General features: G+C 37.8%; 1 protein-coding gene across 1 annotated transcript; it reads right to left on the reverse strand.

The window, feature by feature from the left end:
- On the reverse strand, positions 1 to 25,386 carry LOC144455827 (mycocerosic acid synthase-like). The gene is given in 9 exon segments (XM_078149691.1): positions 1 to 1,034; positions 1,037 to 2,044; positions 2,047 to 3,801; positions 3,804 to 5,529; positions 8,362 to 8,543; positions 10,232 to 10,437; positions 15,382 to 15,540; positions 24,454 to 24,607; positions 25,332 to 25,386. Coding segments are annotated over 9 exon segments (6,279 nt in total).
- Between the last annotated feature and the right edge of the window lie 361 nt (positions 25,387 to 25,747).

Below are 25,747 nucleotides of genomic sequence, written 5' to 3' on the forward strand. Positions count from 1 at the left end.
CTAAAAATAAGTGCTTTGATTTTTATCACTACCTTCATTATTTACCATTTTCTCTGATTCTTCCTCCAAAAGTGACTGAATGGTCATCAGAGTTGTGTTGGGGTCAAGTAATCTGATAAGAGGAACATCCACCTTTTTGTCTTGGAAGAGTTTATTTTGTAGGGTCATAGCTGACATAGAGTCTATGCCAAGTGACAAGAGAGAAGTGCTCATTGTAATGTCCTTGAGATGGCTATTACTGAGTTCACTTACTAGAGAATAGACATAATCTTTAGTTGTCACCTGAGATGCATCTTGATGAGCCATGCTATTAGTTTCACCCAATGTTTTGTATTTGTTTGGTATAAGATTAGCAAATCGGATTCTGAAAGATGGAACCTGATTAAAGAAATAATTCTTCAAAGTTGTGAAATCAAATTTAGCTATTGCTTGCTGAGGATTATTTAGAAGTAAGCCTTTTTCAAAGTATTCATAAATTTCAGATTTCTGAAGAGTAAGCATTCCCTTGCTTGCTAAAAACTTTTGAAGATTCTCTTTGTTTAGCAGTAGTCCGAGATTCAAGGCTCCCCAGTTAATGGATTGACCAACAAGACCACAGTTCCTCCGATAATGGCAGAAGATATCTAGAAAGGAGTTAGCAGCAGCATAATTGATTTGGGTCATATTCCCAAGGAATGAAGTGACAGATGAATGACATACAAAATAATCCAGCTCATGGCCTTTGGTAGCACAATGAAGATTGATTACTCCTGCAACTTTGGGACTTAATACTTTCTCAAAGCGAGTGAGATTCAGAGCTTCAAGATGCCCATCATCCAACACAACTGCGCTGTGAAACACACCTTTGATCGGAACCTTTGGAAAGGTGTCACCAACGGAGCTGATCGCCTTGTTCACCTCAGAATGAATGCTCACGTCACACTGCAAGCTGATGATCTTGCAGCCTTCATTCTGATTTTCCAAAGACTGCATTTGCTGTTGTTGCTCGGCATTTGGACTTCTTCTTGAAAGAATCACCACAGAGCCACCCCCTTTTGGGCAATAAATCTGACTGTTTCAAAGCCAAGGCCAGAGAGTCCGCCTGACACAACATATACTGCATTTTGCTGAAACAGTTTCTTCCTTGCTGCATTCTTAGGTATTTCTGAAACTTCAGTTTCTTGTAATCTTCCTCCCAACACAGCTAGTAGGATGGCCGTGCAAGTGAAAGAAGAGAAAAGAGTTGGCTCTGTCCATGCAACAGACCCAATGGGTTGAAAAATAGAATAGGTCAAGTTTGTGTTCTTTGGAAAAGTCATTGCTTTTGCCCACTGGAAGACAGCTCTATTATTGTGTATTAAGGTTGATTTCTGAAAAATTGGACTGATATCGAAGCTGTGAACCTGGATATGATTATGACTGTTATGAAACAGCTGCTGCAGAAATTCAGACTGGTGACTCCCATGTAAAACAACCACATCTCTGAGGTTTGAAAGAGCAGACAACATTTCAGTGGAGAAGTTAGTTAGTGAGGGCAGAAATACGAGTGCCTGATATTGCTTCACAGTTTTGTGTAGATCAGGAGAGGGTGAGAGAAGACTGGCTTTCCAGCCCACATCTTTAGCTGTCAAAGTCAGCACTTGGCCTAAAATGGATCCTGGGTGAGTACAGATAATAGACAAAGAGGCAAGAGTCTTTGGTTTTGGCAATATCTGAGTGAGAATTTTCCATGCTATTATGAAGTATGAAACACAGGGTGTATGTCTAAAAATGGGTAATTTCTTGGTTTTGAAACAGGTCATCTCAGGAATTAAGACCTTTGATGAAGCAACAACTGGGAAGCATGTGGCAATATGATCACCAACCTTTACTTCTTTCACTCCTTTGCCTATGTTGATTACTGTTCCACTGAAGTCCAGGGCTAGCAATTGATGTTTTTCCACAGTGTGCTCTGTCCAGTACAGAGTGTTTCCAAAGGTTGAACTGGAGGTGCTAACAGGAAAATAGTCTTCTGAATGGATACATATCCTCTCCACTTGAACTTCAATAGTGTGGTTTTCAACTATTTAGGTTCTGTTACCTGAGCAGACAGTTGTATTGCCTTATATGGGTTTGCTGTGTATAAAGTAAATGTTCCTGAAGTCTGTGGATCCTTGGGAAGTTGGCTGTCAGAAGGGAGTTCAAAGGGAGTACGTTTGACTTCAGTACTGTACATTCTTCCCTGATCAATCCAGAGTTCAGGATAATCTTCCCCCTTATATTTAATGATAGCTTCTGCTAAACTTGCTATGTCCTGTGTACTTGTAAAGCTAATATCTATCATCTTAAATGTGATGTCTGGAACTTCTACAAAACAGCACCTTGTCCTGCCAGATAGAGCAAAGCCGGGATCAATGTGATCGACGATTCTTGATGTTGTTCTGTAAGTGATGAGCGTCACAGAACAATGAGCGTTCTGCTCCCTTAAGGCCAAGATAACTTGACGATACGTCTCACAACACTTAGCTGACTGTTCCATGACTACTATTCCTGGGGATTTTTCATCTAATTTTTGGATTCCCCACATGAATAATACATTGTGGAAGCCCTTGATCTCTTTTCTCATCATGTGTCTTTCTGACTTTTCAAATTTTTGAATTGTTTCCCACTCTTCAAATGTAATATACTTGGACTGAGTGTGTAAGTATTTTTTTAGCTGTTGAGCTATTCCAAATTTGTCAGCAAACACCAAGAATTGGGGTGATTCAAGTGAATACCCAGCCCTTGGCATTGGAGAGATTGGTATCCATTTATTTTCAAACAAGAAATCGTCATTAGCTGATGCTTTTGTCATATATATGATCTCAACACGCTTCAGTTCTGCCAAAACCTGGCCATGTTTATCTGTAAAACATCCACAGACTTCTAAGTAGTTCTCAGTGGACTTGCTGGCTTTCATGTATATCTCCATTTCCTCTTCCAGAGGTCTGAAGACTACAAGGCTGCCTATGGAAGAAGGAAATGCAGCCTTTCCTTCAGTTTTTGTGCCTTTGCTGGCAATAACAGCTGTCATCTGCAAGAAGCAGTCTAGCAGCACTGGGTGAATGTGATAGTCATGCATTTCCCTTCTGATTGCCTCATTTACTCTAATGGTTGTTATGCCTTCCTTTAGCTCATCACAGTATGAAATGCCACCTAGTTGTTTAAAAATGGCACCATATTGAAAACCAAAAAGAGAAAGGGTTTCATAAACTTCCCCCATGGTTAAGACTGACTTACACCTTTGGAAGATGCTCTTAAGAGAGAGACATTTGCTTTTATTTAAATTTCCTTCTGGTATCTTTGTAACTTGCCCTGTTGCAAAAACAGATGATGAAGAGAGTATTTTGAATTCAGTTGCTGTCTCTTTCAATTCAAGTTTGACCTGCAAGTCAAGGGAACCTTGGTTTACCACACAGGGAGCTACAAAACTGATACTTAGCTGGCATGCACTTACAGGTATTTTGGGTCTCAAACTGATTATTATTGAAGCTAAGCCAACTTCAGCAAAAAGGGCCCCTGGAACCAAAGGTACACTACTGTTTTTGTGCTCATAAACATAGGGTGCTGTATTCTGAGATATTACACAGGTGATTTCCAAGTTACTATTTGCACTGCTAATGAGAGGATGATTGGAATGGCATCTGCTATGCTGTTGCTGCAGGCTTTTCAGGTATGTATTGAGATTCTGATGATCAAATTTATATCTTGGATATTCTGTTGGAACTGCCTTCAACCCATCATAGAAGTGTAGCCAGTTGAGATTATATCCCAATTCAAATAGATTTTCTACTAGTGCAAAAAGGTCTCATAATCTTTCTCTACTTGCAATGCAGGTAAAACAATACTTTGTTTTCCTAAAGTCTCTTTAATATTCCTATGTAATACTTGTTTGGGGGCTATTTCAATGAACATTATATTGTCCCTTCCTTGAGCTGAAGCTTTGATGGCCTGTGTGAAAGCAACTGGTTCTCGAATGTTTCTGGCCCAATAGTTACTGGTAGTGAAATCTTCAGAAGCTCTTTGTCCTGTCACTGTTGAGATAATTTCCACTTCAGGCTCCTGGCTCACCAAATCCTTTATACTCTTTGTAATATCCATGATTATTGGGTCCATCATATGACTATGATAAGCAGCAGGAACTTCTAACTCGAAGAGAAATATATTCCTTGCCCCAAATTGCTGAAATAGTTTTTCATGAAGTGCATTTATTGCATCTGCTTCTCCAGACAATGTACAGGAATTGGGACTATTGAAGGCTGCAATGCATACCTTTCCAGAGTGGGGGGCTAAGGATTTTGAGATTTCCTCTGTGGGAATGTTTCCAACTACTAACATTTTCCCCCCAGTGACCTTTGCTTGAAAGTAACTTCTGTAGTAAATAACCTTCACGGCATCCTCAAGGGTAAGACACCCTGCACAATGGGCAGCAGCTACTTCCCCGACTGAATGCCCCACAATAGCAATGGGTTCAATGCCCCAGAACTTCAGGAGGGATGCTAAAGCTACCTGGATTAGGAAGAGGAGGGGCTGGGCAATTTCAGGTCTTGAAAAATCATCAAATTCTTCCTCTATTAAATCCAGCAGCTTGATAGGTGCATATTGGAGAAACAAATTGGAGATCTCTTGGCATTTTAATCTGAACACTGGTTCTGACCTAAGCAAGACCTTGCCCATTGCCTTGTAATGGGCTCCATTACCGCAGAACACAAATACCAATTGAGGAGTCCCTTTTGTGTGGACTCCAGTTGCTGAAATAAGTTGTTGCTGCAGATTTCCTAGGGAAGTTGTCACAAAAGCCTTTCTATATTTGTAGTTGGCATGGCTTCTTCTACAGGCAGACGTGTAGGCCAGATTCTGTAGAGATACATGGTCATTCTGATGCAATTGTTGAGCTGTGTCTTCCATTATGAGCTTGAGAGACTTACTGGAAGCTGCAGAAAGTATAAATATTTCATAGGGCCTTTTAGAAGGTATATGCTGAAGTTGCTGCTTAAATTGCTTGACAATAATGTGGGCATTGGTCCCTCCAAATCCAAAGCTGTTTATGGCAGCGACTCTGCCAAATTCTAAAGACTCTTCCCATTGCTCTACTGCTGTTGGAATGGAAATATTTAACTTTTCTATATTTATGCTACTCCCACTTTCTGAATAGTGGAGAGATGGGACGATCTTTTCATGTTTCATCATGAGAAGGACTTTAATTAGGCCTGCTATTCCAGCGGCTGACTCAGTATGACCAATGTTGCCTTTCACTGAGCCAATCTTCAGAGGCGGTACATTTCTAGATCTTCTTCTGCCAATAATGTTGCCTAAGCTCTCTGCTTCGGTGGGGTCTCCAGCAGATGTTCCTGTCCCATGAGCTTCGATGTATTGCACAATTGATGGGTTGATATGACTTGAATAAATGCTCTCTAGGAGTTTCTCCTGTTGTTTCTGAGAGAGCCTGGTGATGGGAGTTACTGATCTTCCACCCTGATTCACTGCGCTGAAGCTAATAACACCCCAGATTTTGTTGCAGTCTTCCAGTGCCTATCATATTAAATTAAATTTAGTGTAGATGCCATGGTATTTAGTTAACAACATTTTCTGAATAAAAGGAATATCCAAGAAAGCCCCTGTCACCCCCCCAATCACCTGAGAGTCAATATTTTTATCTTATCTATACAATTTAACTTAAAATTTTAACATAAAACTTTTGACATCAGAGTAATACATTGAAATGTATCGTGGATTAATAGAAAGAATCTAGGGATAGGAGTATTAGTGTATAAGTGATATTTCTGGTTTTATTATTAACTAGCTTTGTGGGCCTGGACACGCCATTTATCCTTCCTGTGTCTCAGTTTATTATTTTGTAAAATATTCAGTGATCTTAGACAATATGTTTCAAAACAATTTCAGTCAAGATGTAGCTATTGCATATCATTTAATGAGAAATATGTGAAATATTATTTAACTAGGAACCATATTAGATTAATTAGATCATACTGTAGGATGCTTCTTGGTTTTCATTTCCCATGTTATTGGCCATGTGGATGAATGGAGAGAGATCTGGCCTTAAAGTTAGGAACACCTGGGTTCAAATCCTCCCTCTGACACATGCTAGCTTTGTGATTCTGGGTAAGCCACTTCTCCTCTCAGTGCCCCAGGCAACTCGCTGAGATTGTAAATTGCAAAGAATCTGGCTACTTACGATGCTAGAGGGAGTTTCTTCATATTTGAGTTCCCTGTACCAATGAAATCATAGGTCCAATTGCTATGCTATTGACAGAAATCATGGTTTTAGGTATTTCATTTACAAAAAAATTGAGTTTTCTTTTAAAATTCCATTTGTTTTGTGTTTAAAGGCCATTGTAATTTTGCAGTCATGGTGAAACAATTGAACACATTAAGGTAATAGGCCACAATGCTTAGCAGTAATATTTCAAGTTACCACAACTAAGAGTTATTTATAAAAAACGTCTTTTGTACTTGGGATTTAGTATAACAGCTGGTGTGTTGATGTTTATTTATCATTATAATCTTGATTATTAACATTTTTAACACTTTTCTCTTGAAATTCACTGATTTCATTCATTTTCTCATGAGCATTGATTGATATAAAATATACTAATAATAAAATAGAAGAAAAAATATGTACTAATTATTTTTCATGTTCTGCTTGAGAAAGACTGAAAATAATCTCTGTATCATATTATTGGGTGTCTTGAGTGGTGGCTTTTTACTGATGTGGAATAAAACTTTCATCTTTAATATGGAAATTCCTGTAGAGCTTCAAATCTCTAACTGATGGAATAGATTAGAACTCTTTGCAAAGAGCCTCTTCTGAATGTAGGCCTTACTGAACTCTGGAATGAAGGAAGACTGCATATATATTTTCCTCTGAAGGGGCATCAGAAGTCCTCTTGTTTAACACTCTTGTTTTACTCTAGATGAGTTAATAGTTAAGTGACTTACCCGGCTTATGTATCTAGTTAGTAATATATTCCTATGTACTTAGTTAGTAGTAGTTAGAGCTCTCTGGGCCCTCTCAAGGTCTTGTGGCTCTTTTTGCCACCATACTATATCAGCATCATATTGAAAATCAGATTAGGATTTTAGGGTTCTCTCTTTAGAGCTTGATAGAAATGAGTGCTTTAATTAATTTTTTAAAATTAATTAATTTTAATTAATTAATGGATTGACCAACTTATAGAGTTTTAGGAATAAGGTTTTAGGGTTGGGATAGTTTCAGTAAAAGACAAAAGAGGACCCAAGACACTGACCCTGTACTTTATGGCAAGAATATCAATAGCTTATCTGTTCTGTCATTGCATCAACTTTTAAAATAGTGGGTACATCTATGTACTTTGAAGTCTATTAAATATTTTCAGAATGAAAATCAAAGATCTGTATTTTATGTCCCTATATAACTTTTCTGATAAGGGATTTTCTTATTCAAAATGGTGTAGTTGGAGATTCAGAGGAAACAAAGTTCCCCACATCACTTCCAAAAACACCAAAGAGGAGAAAAATTGCTTAGAAAAATGGAGAAAATAAAAATCAACCAAAATAGAAAGTGAACAAAGAGAAGTAAAGTGCCAATACAATTTGGGGAAAATCAATACCATGGAGAAATAAAAAAATCCCAGTATTACTGGGAACAAAATAAAGGGAAACCATGCAAGGCATTTGGATAAATAACAAAAATTTTCAAATTAAGCAAAAGCCATACTGATAAGAATGTCACAAAACCAAATAAAATATCTTATAAAAATTTCTATAAGTCATAGGAGGAGCTTAAGCTAGAACTACAAAATGGTTTACAGATCAGGAGACAATACTGCAGTAAACTAACAAAAATTGAGACTATAATTGAATTCCATTCATTCAACAAGCATTTTTGAAGTTCTTGTGTGTCATAAGCACTATGCTAGGTGCTGGGGATTCAAAGGCAAAAATGAAACAGTACCTGCCTTTAAGGAGCTAATGTTCTTCTAGGAGTCACCAGATATATTAAAAGTTGAAAGGGTGAATAGAATCAATCAAAATGGACCTATAGGCTGAAATAGCATAAAATAGAACTGCAAACAATGGAAAATATTGAAAAAAATGGCTAAGAAAATTAGTAAATTCTCCGAAGAACAGAAAAACATTCAAAGTTAAGGAACATACCTGGGGGATAAGTCAATAGTGTAATACATTCCCTACTTACCTCATAGGATTGTGGTGAGAAGAGTCTAGTGAATTGTGAAATGCTTTCTTATAGGTGCTATATGCCATGTGCTATCATGTAAGCTATTGTTAAGTAGAAAGAATCAATTATGTGGATATTAGGCACTACTGGATTTTAGTGACGAAAACTCCAGAAAAATATCTTACCTTTCTTAGTGGCTTCAGAAAGGCAATGCCACAACCTTCTCCTCTTCCATAGCCATTTGCTCTTTTAGAAAAGGGTCTACTCATCCCCTCAGGAGATATCATTTTGGCTTTACTCAATACTACATATAGTGTAGGATCTAAAATGCAACTCACACCTCCACAAAAAGCTGCCTCACAGTCTCCTGCAGTGAAAAAAATAAATAAGGGAATCAATTCTTTGACATTCCTCTCATTATTCTTCCTGGCTTCCTCCCCACCCCACATCTTCCCCCACAACATAACTATTGTAGGGCTTTCACCTCACATCTGGTCTTACAGCAACAGCCTTCTAGCTCAATGGTCTCAACTCTTCACCATTCCTAGTTCTACCTCTTTCACCTTTCAACTTCAGTAAGGCTTTATTGTATCTTATTGTTTTTTTCATATTTCACCTTACTTTATAATATCCACTTCTACTATGCAGACATTAAGAAACTCTTGCTGTTCCACACACAAGCCATAACTTTTCCTTCTTGTTCCTATTTCCAATTTCTCACAATTCAGAATTAACAGAATCTGTCTCCTTGAGTTCAGCTGATTTAATCAGTGTGAGCAATAAAATGAGGCATGAGACCTCCCTCTCTCTCTCCTTGTCTTCTTCCCTCCTTCCCTACTCCTTCCTTCCTTTCTTCTTTCCTTCCTTCCTTCTTCCTTCCCTCCCTCCCTCCCTCCCTTCCTTCCTAATTGAGTCACGTAGTACACTGTACTTTTCTGCATATGTATTATATCCCTACTAGATTATAATTCCTATGAAGTCAAGGACTATGCTTTGCTTCTCCTCAAGTGCCTAAAAGAAAACTTGCACTAAATAAAAATTAGTTGAAATGAATTGAGAGTGCCTCCTCTGTTATGGACAGAGCGCTATGCTTGGAGCTGTAACAGGATACAAACATATTTAATGCATCGTCCACATCCTCAAGAGGCTTACAGTCTAGTAAAGGACATAATACAACACAGGTTACATTGCAAGGCAGTTTGTGATGTATCATATGAATGGTACTAGCAAATACTGTTTTCACTCAGTTCTTTGGTTTATTCTAATAGTGTGATCTTGGCCTGGTTGGTTCTCCTTTTTTAGAACCTAATTATTTCTTTATCCTCAAGATTTTTCCTTGAAGACTCCTGCTACATTCTGCTACATATTGGCCACTTTTCCCTCTAAACTCCTCATAGCATTTAGAGTGCATACCTTATCATTTAGCACTTAGTTATATACTGTCTTTTATTACTCTCTAATTGTTTCATGTCCATCAGTCTTATTTTCTCACCTTGATTGTAAGCTTCTTGAGGCAGGTGCCATGCCATAAGCTTTCCCTCCCAATTTTAAAAACACTTTTATTTAAGGTTTTGAGTTCCAAATTCTATCCTTCCCTGAGACAGTAAGCAATCAGATATAGGTTATACATATGCAATTATGTAAACTATGACTATTGTCTAAGGTTTTTCCCCAAAGGTAAAAATTGCTATTTTGTATATTCTAGTGCCATGATGTGCACAGATGGGTGATTCACTGTTCAATGTTTTGATTGACTGCAAGAGGATAAACTAAATTATAATGTTTGTGGTGATGAATATCACATTTTTACTCTCATCTACTTGCATCTCTACCTCTACTACCACTATGGCTGCAGTGGTAATTGACACCAATAGAAGTTACTATTAAAGGATGGGGATATAAAGAAGTATAAGACATAGTTTCCTCCTCCAGGTGCTCTTAACCTGGTTAGGTAGGCATGACATATCCATTAAAATATAAACACTAGTACAGGGTTAGCATCTGACATGATATAGCATGGCAGTGTTTTCTAGGCTGCTCAAGTCCAAAGAATACCTTGTTTAATTGCGAGGGAGGCAAAATGTAGGGCTACAAGAGATGATGAACAGGCAGTATCTATAGAAAGGGATGGTCCAGTTAAGTGAAAAGCATATGAGATCCTGTTTGCAGCAATACTTGCTGCAGATCCAGTGGCATCATAATGGTTTACAGCATCTGGAAAGTTGTGAATTATATGCATAAAATCTTGATTCATAAGACCCGTAAAAAGTGAAAAAAATTTAAATTGAAGAATTATAACAGATTTATGAGAAAGCAGCATAATAAATATTAACTCTAAGCTTTCATTTACTTTTAAAATTTAATTAAATTGTATTCTTCCTTGCTCCCTTCCATCTTTCCTTTATTTGTTCTTTTGTTTGTTCATTTTCACTTTCCTTCCTTCCACAAATATTGGCTTAGTTTACATAGTGCTCTCTTTGTACCTTTTGCATATATATTATATCTCTTACTTTATAGTCTAAGGTGTATGAGGTAAAGGATTATGCCTTATGTATCTTCCAGCATTTAATGCAACATTGAATGTATAGCATGCACCAAAGACACATTGCTGTTTTTTTTAATTTGAACTGAGAGCATCTACTCTGTTATGTACCGGGTACTATGTAGATGCTGTTCAGAATGAAAAGATTTACTAAGGCATTTGTTCCTGCACTCAAGAGGCTAACAGTCTGGTAAAGAAGATTATATAGCACAAGTAATATATCCCAGGGCAGGAGACAATATATCACATGAATGATACTATAATGCCCAAAATTCTTTTAGATAGGGCCTACAGGCTGAGTTTCACCCTTAGCCCTTGAACAAGAAAGATTTAAAACCTTGGTCAGGTCCCTGACTTACTCTCTCTGGTCATCTCAGAACTGAGGTCCTGCTCCTGACTCTTTTGGTTAAATGTCTGCCATTGATGACTGAATACTGACTTGCCTGGACCTCTCCGTACTAGCCATTACCAGATTTCTCTTTCTTAGATCCCCTCTGACCAAAGACACATCTATGGCCTCAGCAATTCATCTTCTGATATACTGTCCTGTAATTTTCCCCATCTGCTCTGAATCTTTCTGATGTCCATTTCTGGGATCTTCCTGGATCACCTTCTCTATTCCAGAGGATCCTTCAGGTTCAGTTCACCCTAGTCTGTAATTCTCCTAATTAGTCTCCCTGGATCAAGTCACTCCCATCTCTAGTCCATCCTTCAACTACTAAAGTGATATTGCTAAAAAACAGATCTTATCATGTCAGTTGCTTGCTAGATAAATTCCAGTGTTTCCTAATTAACTCTAGGATCAAATGCAAACTCTTATGTTTGACCTTGGAAGCCTACTAGCACAACCTGGTACCAATCTGCCTTTCCAGCTTTATTATACATTACTACCCTTTATATAGACAAACTGGTCTTTGTGCTGTTACTCACATGCAGAGCTCCATTTCCCATTTTCATGACCCTGGCTAACTCCAGGCCTGGAATGCACTTATCTCCACACATTCAACACTTCACATCCTTAATTTAAAACTCAGCTCAAGTTGAATGAAGACTTTCCTGATGCCCTCCCCTCTCCAGATACTAGTGTCTTCCTCAAAAAAATCACCACATATCCATTTTTTATATATTTAGTATATGCTTACTAATGAACCTGTTATTTTCACAGATAAAATGTAAGTTCCTTGAAGGCAAAGACTTTTACTTTTGTCTCTCTTCTCAGGGTCTAGCAGAGTGCCTGGAAATGCTTACCAAATATGTATACATTGACTGACAAAAGTACTCAGAGGATAGAACCTCAAAGGAAGAAGAGACAAAATGCTTGGAGAATAGGCTCCAGAAGAATGAGAGATTAGCTCTCATTAGAGTGGTTAGGGGAATTTAATTAAAGATATAATATTTAATCATGGGGTTCGGAAATGAGTATGAATTAAATAATTAGAGGTGCAATGCGATTTGTAACAATGTGGCATATCTCTGATAAGTATGAAAATAACTATCTAAAGCCAGAATGAGCTCGGGCTGGTATAGAAAGGATTTATACTTCAGGTAGGAATTGGACTAAATGACTTCTGAGATCTTTTTTGAGTCTAAATTTCAATGCTTCTGTTAATAAAGGTCTGCACTAAGGTGGTGGTAGTGGAAATGGAGAGGAAGAAATAAATGTGAGAAAGAAGACTTGACAGAATTTTGTTATTAGCTATGGAGAACACAAGTGAGGGAAAATCAAAGATTACAATGTTCCTAGCACATTATAAGCATTTAATTAATGCTTGTTGATTGATTTTATTTTTGTGCTGTTTTGACTGACTGAAGTTTCTAAGACTAAATGACTGAGAGAATGATGATGCCATCTATAGAAATAGGGAAGTCAGAAGAAGGAACTGATTTAGGGGATTGAGGTTAGGGAAGGAAAATGGTTAAATTCAATTTTAGTCATGTTGAATTTGGGGTCCTGGAAGTCTATCCAAGTGGAAATTCCCAGCAGACAACAAGAAATGTGGAAATGGACTTCAAAAGAGAAGTTGGAAGTGGAGCAATACATTTAAGATGTAATTTTAGAAGTCATGAGAATGGATTAGGTCTCTGAAGAAGAGACTATAGAGGAAAAAAGGACAACCCCTTCAGAAAAGTTCATTTTTGGGGTAGGGAGAAGGAATACCACAGAGGCAGATGTCAGAGACAGACTAGTCACAGAGTTAAGTGGAAAACCAAAAGAATGTTAATGGAACCAATGGGAGAGATTGCTTCAAGAAAGATGGGGCTTTCAGCTACGTCAAATTATGCAGAGGTAAAGTAGAGGATGAACTGAAGGAGAGCTATTGGATTTGGCATAGAATATCAGTGACATTTAAGAGAGAAATTTCAATAGAGTGATGGGATCAGAAGCCACATTGAGAGAGATAAGGAGTGAGTAAGTGGTGAAGACATGAAGACAATGACCACCTACTGATCTTTTGAAAAATTTCTTGATGGAAGAGTAGCCTTCTTTTGTGGCAAAGACTTCCCCTCCTCTAGAGACCAGAGAGATTTGAGTTAAGATTTGATTTGATTTGATGTAAGTAAGTCTACATGTGGGTAACTTTCCCAAATTTCTGTGCCTTTTGACCTTGAATGGCTTCCCAGAGAAGTGGCAGCCAAGTGGACAGTCTACAAAAGAAGGAATTATACTAAGGACATGTGTTGGGAGCATCAGTGTGGGCTGAGGAGGCTGGTCCAGACCTGTGGCACTGATTGAAAGTCAAGGATCAAAGGCAAAAGAATGGAGATAAGGAGTGCAATGAGGTGAAGGTGCAGTGAGATGCCTGGACCCAACTACAACCTTACTGGGTTTCTCCTTCTTTTCTGGGAGTGTAACCAAGGAGCTCACTTGGGGGAGGCTTTGGTATAGGTCCAGGATTTCTATACCCCCCTCTGGAAGAGGGGGCCCTTTCCTATTTCCCAGTATATCACTTGCTTTTTACCACTCTGATCATTTCAGAGGTATGGGGGCAGGGCTTAGAAACACTCAATTTTTGTCCCTTTTATAGAAACATGCCAAAGCAGCTTTTATAAGCTTTATTTCTTTTGCTGTTTACTTTCATTCCATATGATTTGAAGCTATTGTTTTAAAAACTCCATGGCCCTCTACCAGCAGTTGTTTATCTGTGGATGTGTAGGGTTAGTTTGAGAGCAGGAAATCCAATACCCAATGGGGAGAGCAAATTTCAATTTTTGTTCCCAGAACTCTCTGAGTAGGAGAGAGCCAATTAGAATGAGAAATATTATCCATATCTAGACTTATTTCCCTTTTTTTTGAATCCTGGAATAAGTGAACAAATAAGGACAAATCCCAAAGATGCCTGGTATAAGAGTTGAAACCATTTTGCCTGATAACATTTAATATGTTGCTATTGCTTCCAGCTTTGGAGGAGGGAAGAGGTGGAGTGATCATGTATGCCTGACCTCTGGTAAGGAAGCTGCTGGCCATTTTGACTGACCAGGTGTTAAATTACTATTGATCCTTCCTCTCCTTCCTTGAAGGACACCTGTTATACCCAGGCATTACAAAAGGAATATCTGTTAATAGCTGAAGAGTGTAGCAGTGTTCAGATGACATGGGATTTTTTTTTATCCATACAATGAGAAACATCTGTGTTCTTAGAATTAGTATAAACTGTTAGGATCAACCATAAAGCACTTGTGCTAGACCCCGTGAAGAAAGACAAAAGTAAAAGCTTTGCCCTCAAGGAACTTACATTTTATCTGTGAAAATGATAAGTTAATTAGTAAGCATATTTTAAACATATAAAAATGAATATACATGGTAATTTTTTTGAGGGAGACACTAATGTCTGGGGGAGAATGGGGAATCAGGAAAGTATTCAACTTGAGCTGAGCTTTAAATTAAGAATGTGAAGAGGTGAATGTGTGGAGATAAGTGCATTCCCAGCATGGAGCTATCCAAGGTCATGAAAATGGGAAATGAAGTTTTGCACGTGAGTAATAGCACAAAGACAGTTTGTCTATGTGAAGGGTAGTAATGTATAATAAAGCTGGAAAGGCAGATTGGTACCAGGTTGTGCTAGGAGTCTTTCAAGGTCAAACATAGGAGTTGCATTTGATCCTAGAATTAATTAGGAAACACTGGAATTTATCTAGCAAGCAACTGACATGATAAGATCTGTTTTTTAGCAATATCACTTTAGTAGTTGAAGTATGGACTAGAGGTGGGAGTGACTTGATCCAGGGAGACTAATTAGGAGAATTGCAGACTAGGGTGAATGGAACCTGAAGGATCCTCTGGAATAGAGAAGGTGATCCAGGAAGATCCCAGAAGTGGATCAGAAAGATTCAGAGCAGATGGGGAAAATTACAGGACAGTATATCAGAAGATGAATGGCTGAGGAGGAGCTCACCTAGAGGAGACTTTGGTATGAGTGGAGGAAGATACTAGACCTTCCTTTTAAGTGAACTATTCTTGCTACCTAGGTGCTAAACTCAATTGCTTCTGAACTGTTGAAAGACTGAAAGGGCTTCTGGTTCCCTTTAATTTTCAGCCAAAGTGCACAAAGCCCCAGTTGATTGCACTATGCTAGTTTCTTGGTCCTGATGATATTGCAGAATTTCTTGCTCTCTAAGTTGGAAGGTCTGTGAAAGAGATCACTGCTAGGCTGCTATCTCACCAACAAAAACACCGATTCTGGCCCCAGCCACATCCTCAGTCGGGATTCCAGCATCCTCCAGGGCTCTATAGCAACATTCTAGAAGTAATTTTTGCTGAGGGTCCATGCGTTCAGCTTCAGAATCACTGATTCCAAATAACTTGTTGTCAAATTCATTAAATCTGTGAAAGAAAAAAAATTGTCTGAAATATCTGCTGATACCACACTTCAGAATCCTTAATGCTTCAAAGGTCTTGAAGTATTTTTGAAAGCATATGCTTGGGACAGGGTTCTGGGAAGGTAGTGAAGTAGGCCAGAAAATTCCAAGCTCTCCAGATTTCTCCCACAAATGAGATAATAATAGCACCACTTTAGGGCAAACATAGAGCAGGAAAAATACATAAGACTAGGGGCAGAACAATGGTCCTCCTTGGACAATCAGAGATGAGGATGAGGTTTTGCCCTTGTGAAGAGTAGACGCCTCCAGGCTAGGTTCACTTAAACAACAAATGGCAAACCCTGGAGATAGCTGGTTTGGGAGGCTGCCTCAGCCCCAGCCTCAGGAACTTTTATCTCCAGGACAGTGAAGGGAGTTGGGCATCTGAGTGGACAAGGAATACTAGGCCGAGCTGTGCTGTGGAGATGTAGTCAGGCAATAAGTAATCAGCACATTCCTGGTGAGTGCAGTAGCAGTAAGGCAGAGAGGCTTCTGGCTGTGGTAATTTACAGGAGGCTGGAGGTATTGGTTTTAGTTCCAGGTCAGAGGAGAGGACAGAAGGAGGATCTGAGGCCAGAGGCACCATCAAAAATAGCCAGAGGCTAGAGGTGATTACAAAAGCTAAGCTGCTATAAATTTTTTAAAAAATGAACAAAGGAGAAAGAATCCAACCATAGAGAATTACTATGGAATAGAGAATACTGGAGTTCATCTTCAGAGGAGGACACTGAAGCAAAGAAACCTTCTTCTCCTCCAAAGAGTAACATCAAATGGTCACCTGCCCCAAAATAATTCATAGGAGAACTTAAAAGACTTTAAAAATAAAGTGAGAGTGATTGAGGAAAAACTAAAAAAAAAAATAAGAATAATTCAAAAACCCAAGAAAATCATGAAAAGAAAGTCAACCAATTAGAAAAGAAGATCCAGAATATTTTCCCTTTTTTAAAAAATTAATTTAATTTTGGTTTTCAACATTCACTTCCATAAGCTTTTGACTTTTAAATTTTCTCCACCTCCCTCCTCCCCTCCCTCCCCAGACAGCATGATATATATGCATTCCTATTAAACATATTTTCACATTAGTCGTGTTATAAGGAAGAATTAGAACCAATAAGGAACCACAAGAAAAAAAAGAAACAAAACAAAACAGAAGAGAAAAAAAGAGCAAATAATATGCTTCAATTTGCATTCCAACTCTACAGTTCTTTCTCTGTATGTGGATAGCATTTTCCATCATGAGACTTTTGGAGAGGTCTTAGATCCTTGCATTGCTGAGAAGAGCTAAGTCTATAAAAGTTAGTCATCACACAATGTGGCTGTTACTGTATACAACATTCTCCTGGTTCTGCTTACTTCACTCGGCATCAGTCCATACAAGACTTTCCAGGATTTTCTGAAGTCTACTTGCCCATCATTTCTTATAGCACAATAACACAATAGCACAATATACATTCATATACCACAACTTGTTCAGCCATTCCCCAGTTGATGGGCATCCTCTCAATTTCCAATTCTTTGCCACCACAAAAAGAATATTTTTGTACATGTGGGTCTTTTTCCTATTTGTATGATCTCTTTGGAATACAGACCTAGAAGTGGTATTGCTGGGTCAAAGGGTATACACAATTTTATAGCCCTTTGGGCATAGTTCCAAATTGCTCTCCAGCATGGTTGGACCAGTTCACAACTCCACCAACAATGTATTAATGTTCCAATTTCCCCACATCTTCTCCAGCATTTATCATTGACGTGTTTTGTCATTTTAGTGAATCTGATACATGTGATGTGGTACCTCAGAGTCATTTTAATTTGCATTTATCTAATCAATAATGATTTAAAACATTTTTTAATATGACTATAGATAGCTTTAGTTTCTTTCTCTGAAATCTGCCTGTTCATATCCTTTGACCATTTATCAGTTGGGGAATGACCTTTATTGTCATAAATTTGACTCAGTTCTTTATATATTTTAGAAATGAGGACTTTATCAGAGATACTGGTTGTAAAAATTCTTTCCCATTTTTCTGCTTCCCTCCTAATCTTAGATGCAGTGGCTATGTTTGTGTAAAACTTTTCAATTTAATGTAATCAAAATTATCCTTTTTGCATTTCATAATGTTCTCTATCTCTTGTTTGGTCATAAATTCTTCCTTTCTCCATAGATCTGAAAGGTCAACTATTCCTTGCTCTTCTAGTTTGCTTATAGTATCACTCTTTATATCTAAATCGTATACCCATTTTGACTTTATTTTGGTATAGGGTGTAAGATGTTGGTCTATGCCCAATTTCTGCCATATATTTTTCTAAGAAGTTAAATGAGTTATAGGAGGAAATACTAAAGCTATACTTCTGGGAGACCTCAACTTTCCTCTATCAGAACCAGATAAACCTAATCACAAAATAAATAAGAAAGAAGTTAAGGAGGTGAACAGAATTTTAGAAAAGTTATATATGATAGGCCTCTGGAGAAAATTGAACGGGGATGAAAGGATTACACCTTTTTCTCAGTGGTACATGGCACCTATACAAAAATTGAACATGTATTAGGGCATTAAAACTTCACAATCAAATGCAGAAAGGCAGAATTATGAAATGCATTCTTTTCAGATCATGATGCAATAGAAATTTCATTTAATAAAAGGCCATAGAAAGATTAAAAATTGATTGGAAATTAATTAATAAAATCCTAAAGAAGGCATAGGTCAACAAAAAATTTAGATCATTTCATTAAATGTATGGATTGTGAACACAGAAAAAAAGTGACAATTACCAGGAGCCAGTATAGGTTTACTAACAATAGTTCAAATTATACTACCGTCATTTCCTTTTTGAAAATCACGTTATGCAATTGATAAATTAATAGAATGCCTCAGAAATAGGTTGTCTTGATCTGATAAAATCACTAACATCATCCTTGTTAACAAGATGGAGAAATGTAGGTTGTAGGAGGTACAATTAGGTAGAGTCTGGGCTGATATTAATCTAGAATGGGGATTCAGCCTTTTTTCTTGGCAAAAAAGGATGTATCAATGTGAGAAATGTTATGGAGATGGAATTAATAGGATTTACTAATTACTTATATATGAGAGGTGAAAGAGTTGGAAGAGTCAAAGACAAAATCAAGGTTTTTAACTTTAAAGACTCTTTGAAGGATTTCATAGAATATCATAGAATCATAGTGATGGAAGTGACTTCAGGGGTCATCAGGTCCAACTTTACCACTCCACTTCTAGGCAGTGCCACCAACAATAATAGCAACAGATGTGGGGTGGTGGAGAGTGAATAAGCTCTGTTTTGGACATTGAGTTTTAGGTATCTTTTAGGTGCACATGGAAATATCCAGGTGAAGATATGAGTCTGAAACTCAGTCCAAAGGCCAAGGCTGAAGAGATGTGTGAGCCATCTGTATAGAAGTGGTAGTTGAAACCATGGTTATGACTGAGATAGCAAAAGGAGAACATATAGAAAAGATAAGGAGAGGATCAAAGATACAACCTTGGAGAACACCAACCTTAAGGGGTCAGCTATCAGATGAAGAACATGAAGGTACTGTGAAAAGCAAGGGGAATTTTAAGAGAATTTGAATAATGAGAAGAAAGAAACCCAGGAAGTAGAGATAGAATTGGTACCCCATGCAATGGGTATGGTATAAGGGAAGGGAAGGAAAGATGAGTGGGATGATTAATTGGTTGTTGTCCTTCATTTTCGAAGAAGACCGAAATGATATCACTACCTTAGAGTCAAGTTACAGTGTGTCCAACTGTGGCTGATCAGACCAATATGAGCTCAGAATGCTCTATCACAGGTTGGGTACAAATAGTCCATGTGAACATTTGGAGTGGATTCTCTAAATCTGCATATCACATGTTTCTTTTGAGCTACTTCAATTCTTGCTCATAGAGCACATCACCTTTGAGGGCTTATGGAAAATTATGTCAAAATTTGGTTGCCTAGAGAAATTAATCATTATTGTGTGTCAATTTCATGATGGGCATGCTTGCCTGGGTTCTGGATGATGTTCTTGTGCTTTCCCAATCAGTAATGGAGTGAAACAAGACTGTGTGCTTGCTCCCATGCTTTTTAGCATGATCTTTTCAGTCATGTTGTCAATGGGGAGAACACGGCATCAAGGTGAGCTATTGCACTGATGATAAATTCTTTAACTTGAGAAGACTATTAACCAAGATCAAAGTGGAGGGAGTGTCAGTGCATGATTTTTTGTTTGTAGACAATTGTGTACAGCCTCTGAATCTGAGATGCAACAAAGTATGGATCAATTCTCTGCTGCTTGTACTAATTTTGGCCTAACAGTTAACACCAAGAAAACACAGGTGCTCCATCAGCCATCCATCCATATGTGGAACCATCTGTTACAGCAAATGGAGAAATTTTGAATGCTATGGATAAGTTCACTTACCTTGACAGCATACTTTTTAGGGATGTACACATTGATAATGAGATTGACGCATGCAAAGCCAGAGCTAGCTCAGTGGTATGATTAGATAAAGAGTCATAGTACCTACACTAGAGAAAGCAGCTATGTAGGAAGAATAGTAAGAGAGATGCCAAGGCATTCACAAGAGATAACATTCAAGAAAGAAGCAAAAAATAAGAACCATGGCTTCAGATGTCTGTAAAAAAAAATCCACAATGTTTGGGCAGCAAGCAAGGGGAACTGGGAAGCCTAAATCAGTTGCTTGCGGGTAGGCTGAGCTAATATAACAAAAATGACAATTCAACCTAAATTAATATACTTATTCAGTGCCATACCAATCAAACTATAAAAATTTTTTATGGAGTTGGAAAAAATAATAACAAAATTTATCTGGAAGAACAAAAGGTCCAGAATATCAAGGGAATTAATGAAAAGAAATGCAAGGGAAGGTGGCCTACCCATACCAGATCTTAAATTGTATTATAAAGTAGCAATCATCAAAACTACTTGGTACTAGCTAAGAAATAGAGTGGTGGATCAGTGGTTTAGGTTAGGTACACAAGTCACAGTAGTCAATGACTATAGTAATCTACTGTTTGATAAACCGAAAGACTCCAGCTTCTGGGATAAGAATTCACTCTTTGACAAAAACTGCTGGGAAAACTGGAAAATAGTATGGCAGAAACTAGGCATAGACCAACATCCTACACCATATACCAAAATAAAGTCAAAATGGGTACGTGATTTAGACATAAAGGCTGATACTAAAAGCAGGAATAAACTAACGCTATCTATAGTCATATGAAAAAAATGTTCTAAATCACTATTGATTAGATAAATGCAAATCAAAATGACTCTGAGTTACTGTATCACACCTATCAGATTCGCTAACATGACAAAACAGGACAATGATAAATGCTGGAGAAGATGTGGGGAAATTGGAACATTAATACATTATTGGTGGAGTTGTGAACTGATCCAACCATGCTGGAGAGCAATTTGGAACTATGCCCAAAGGGCTATAAAATTGTGCATACCCTTTGACTCAGCAATTCCACTTCTAGGTCCGTATTCCAAAGAGATCATAGAAATGGGAAAAGGACCCACATGTACAAAAATATTCTTTTTGTGGTGGCAAAGAATTGGAAATTGAGTGGATGCCCATCAATTGGGGAATGGCTGAACAAGTTGTGGTATATGAATGTAATGGAATACTATTGCGCTATAAGAAATAATGAGGAGGTAGACTTCAGAAAAACCTGGAAAGACTTACATTGAACTGATGCTGAGTGAAGTGAGCAGAACCAAAACATTGTACACAGTAACAGCCACATTGTGTGATGACTGACTTTGATAGACTTACCTCTTCTTAGCAATGCCAGAATCTAAGACAACCCCAAAAGACTCATGGTGGAAAATGCTATCCACATCCAGAAAAAAAGCTATGGAGTCTGAAGGCAGATTGAAGCATATTATTTGCTCTCTCTCTCTCTCTCTCTTTTCTTTTTTTGTTTGTTTCTTCTTTCTTGTGGTTTATCCCATTGATTCTAATTCTTCTTTACAACATGAATGTGAAAATAGATTTAATATTAATGTATACATAGAACCTGTATCAAATTGCACACCATCTTGGGGTGGGAGGAAGGGAGAGATGGGAAGAAAATGTGTAACTCAAAATCTTATGGAAACGAATCTTGAAAACGAAAAATAAATTAATAAATCAGTGAAAAAAACTCATAGATATCTTGAGGCTTAGTGGTGTATCATCAATTACTCTTACATAGATCTTTTTAAAAAAGAACAGAACAGCACTGTATTTTAAAATGTGTATCAGGTAGAAAAATCAAGGAACTGCACATAGGTGAAGATTAGAGAAAGCATAAACAGAAGTAATAGTGTCATTGGGGTATAGTAGAGACCAGCTGATCAGAAAGAAAAAATGGAGTAATTTGGAGAAAATATCACAAGCTTATCATAGAAACATGATATAGAAGTGATGAGAGAATTCAATTATCCCCTCATCTGCAGGAGTACTCTTTCTGCTTTAATCAGAATAGTTAATAATTTCCTAGATTGTCTTAATGATAATTTCATCCCACATAAAAAGAGAGGGAGTAATGAGGAAAACTACTAGTATGGACTTGATTCTCAGCAACAAAGAGGAACTTATTGCTGAAGTGCAAATAATGGGAAGGTTGGGGAAGTGAACCATCCATCTGAGAATTTGTGATGGGGAAGGAAAAAAGAGTTGGACATAGTCTGACACACATCTCAAAATTCTGGAGAGTAAATTTCAAAGTATTGAAAGAAAGAACATGTGGGGTTAGATTAAAAATCCACAGGGAATTCAGCCAAGATAGAGAAGACTGATGAATGGAATTCTGAATATTCAAAACATCATTTTTATTGAGAAAGAAAAGGGAGAATTATCCAAAAAGAATCAATGAAAAACATAGGAAATTGATCAACCAACTTAGATTTTTAAAAGATAGCTACAGGGGGCAGCTAGGTGGTGCAGTGGATAGAGCACCGGCCCTGAAGTCAGGAGGACTCTGAGTTCAAATCAGGCCTCAGACCAAACTTGACACTAACTGTGTGACCCTGGGCAAGTCACTTAACCTTAATTGCCTAAACATTTAAAAAAAAGACAAGAAAAGATAGCTACAGAAAATGGAAGGAAGTATAGGTAATGGAAGATGAATACAAAAATATTACATGTTCCAATAAGACATGTTGATTTCTTTTTTTAAGCAACTTGGGAGAAAAGATGGGGATTAAAGAATGGATGCACCCACTGCTTGGGGATGGAGGAGCCACTGATGACAAAAGGAGACAAAGCTGAATGTCCATTTCACTTCTGTTTTCTCTACTGAGGAGAATGATCTTTGAAGAGGACAGAACAAAAGTGGCTAACAGGGAGCTAATAACAGCTCTCTATTAGGGAGCTCCTTGATTAGGTCAGAGATCCAATTAAATTATACATGTCAGGGTGCTGAGAGAACTGGCAAATGTGATTAGTGAGCCAGTTTCCATGATTTTTGAACAATCACAGAGAATAAGTGCCACAAAACTATACAAAGCTAAATTCTCTCCCATTTTCAAAGAATAGAAGGGAGTGAAATCTTCAAACTATAGACTCACTGTGAGCTTGCCATTGACTCTTGCCAAAATTCCTACTAGATTTGATTGAATGGCGAGGCCCAAAGCATAGCCATTAATAGTTCATATCCCCTGGAAAGGAGCTCTTTAACATAGTGCCTCATAGGTCTCTCTGCTTGCTCCTATGAACATGAATATTTTTATCAGTGTCTTAAAAAAGATATAGATAACATGCTTATTAAGTTTGCCATTGTACAAAGCTAAGTGTGATGCTTAACACATCTGCTAGCCAGGATTCAAAAAGATTTTGACAAGAAGGAGACTGAGCTGAATCTAATAAGTTGAAATTTATTAGGGACAAAAACCAAATCTTATATTTAAATTTAAATTATCAACTTCACAAATTTAAGTTGGGGGTAGTCTGTTAGCCTACTACTAATAAAGATAGCTAGCATTTTTGTAGTGCTTTAAGGTTGCAAAGCACTTGAGAAATATTATGTGCTGTGCGACAGTACTCAACTAACTATATAATGGTTCATCCAAAAAGATCTTAGGGTGTAAGTGAGTAGCAAACTCAATCAGGGTGAGTTAAAAGTATGATACAGCAAATTAAAAACCACTGAATGAAATGTTAGACTGGGTTAAAAGATTTATATAGGACTAGAGAAGTGGTGGACTCCTTATGGTCTGCCTAGTTAGACCACACCTGGAATATCATGTTCTGTTCTGGGTTCCACATTTTAGGAAGGCCACTGATGAACTGGAGATCATCCAGAGGAAGCTATCCAGGGTGATGAAGAGATTCAAACATTATGCTGAATCCTGGAGGAAAAGACTTGGAGGAAGGGACATGATGGCTACCTATAAGTAGTAAGGTATATCTTGTGGCAGAGGGATTTGACCTCGACTGCTGGGTCCTAGAAGGCAGAACCAAGAGGACCCAGTAAAAGTTTCAGAGAGACAGATTCAAGTTTGATCTATGGAAAAATTTCTCCACATTTCAAGTTATTTGAAAGTTTCATGGACTCTCTTGGGAAGTGATGGATTCCTTCTTACTAGATGTCTTCAAGCAAAGGCAGGATGATTATTAGGTGGTTATGTTACAGTGGAGATTCCTCTCCAGATATGGGTCAGACTATGTGGACTTTGTGTCTCCTTCTAATTCTGAGATTCTCTGATTTTTCTGCTTGGGGAACTGGTTTGGGTTAGTGACCAAGAGGGAACTGGAACAGTTCAGAAAAGAAACAGGTCAGGTAATAAATCATCACTAGAATGGTTGCAAGAGTGAAGTGCTCAGTTCAAATGGAAAAATGGATATTTTTGAATTTCCAGCAGTGACCTTACCCTTCAGTAAGAGCTGCTCCTTTTGTCCTACTTTTACCAGGTGCGTTATCATTTGCATCATACCATTCTTCAGTGTTAAACCTTTCAGATGGTATCTCTGCTGAGCAGTTTTGGCCTTTCACAAGTACCTGCCAGAAATTGTCAGTCCCTTCACCTGTTATAAGAATATAATGTTTAAAGTTAATGAACAGATTGCTAGGTGAGGCTCTATACTGGCACCAAGGCTACCAAGTTTCTCCTTCTTAAGCAATAAATACACAAGTAAATAAACACGTAAGGATTTTGTTTGTGTATGCTCAATGATGGGGTTGGAAAGGGAAGGTGAAAAGTCCTTTCCCTTTTTAATTCGGATCCTGATTGATCTTGCTCAGATAGGAAGGAAGTATACAAAAGTAGAGTCAGGATCAGAGACAGAATTAGCACAAGTTTCAATGACATAGATATGTGGGGAGTGATATAGATTTGAAGAGTGAAGTACAAGAAGGATGAGTGGTGTGGTACAGGAAGAGTCTCTCTCAGTCTGGACATGCTCTTGGCTTGGGTGTGGCTCTACTATGCAACTTATGATGATAATGCAGCAACGAAGAGTGATTGGAGTCTTATATAACCTAGTTGATGAATCCCAGGAAGCAGCAGTTTGCTTCAAAGATCTATCATTTCATTCTTATGGAAACCCTCTCTCCTGACACTGATTACCACATTTCTACCACTTGGTAGGTGGACTTAGAGAGCTCCTGTAGCTGCTTGGACAGTCTTCAAATACAGTGGTATTTAACGATCATTAGAAATGAGATTCTGCACATTTGGACATTATATGAGAACAATTTGTGCTAGTTTAGAAATATTGTTGACTTTTGTCATATCACTATCATACTCACCTCCTGGAAAGTTGCAACCAATTCCTACAATTGCAATTCTGTCATCTGTCTCCATCATTCCTCACATTTGCCTGATAGCTGCAAAAACAAACACAGCAGAGTAAACCAGACACTGTCTTTTGAAGGCAGTGTGGCATAACTGAACATTGGATTTGGGTGCAGAAGCCCCCAAATAATCTCTAAGATCCTTTAAAATTCTAATTCCTGTGTTCCTATGAATAAGGAGAAATTATCCATCTCATATAAAATAGAAATTTTTAGAACTATTTTCTTCATAATTCTCTTAGCATGTTCTATTTCAGAATCGCTTTGAGCCACTTAAATACCTCCAAGGTACAGAACTGGAATTGTATGTTTATTTGGGCAATTACCCTCTGAGAGAATATAAAAGATTTCTAATCTGAAAATTCTTAATA

Source organism: Phascolarctos cinereus, unplaced genomic scaffold, assembly GCF_003287225.1.
Source record: "Phascolarctos cinereus isolate Bilbo 61053 unplaced genomic scaffold, phaCin_HiC Scaffold_1;HRSCAF=81, whole genome shotgun sequence".
NCBI classification, from domain to species: Eukaryota; Metazoa; Chordata; class Mammalia; order Diprotodontia; family Phascolarctidae; genus Phascolarctos; species Phascolarctos cinereus.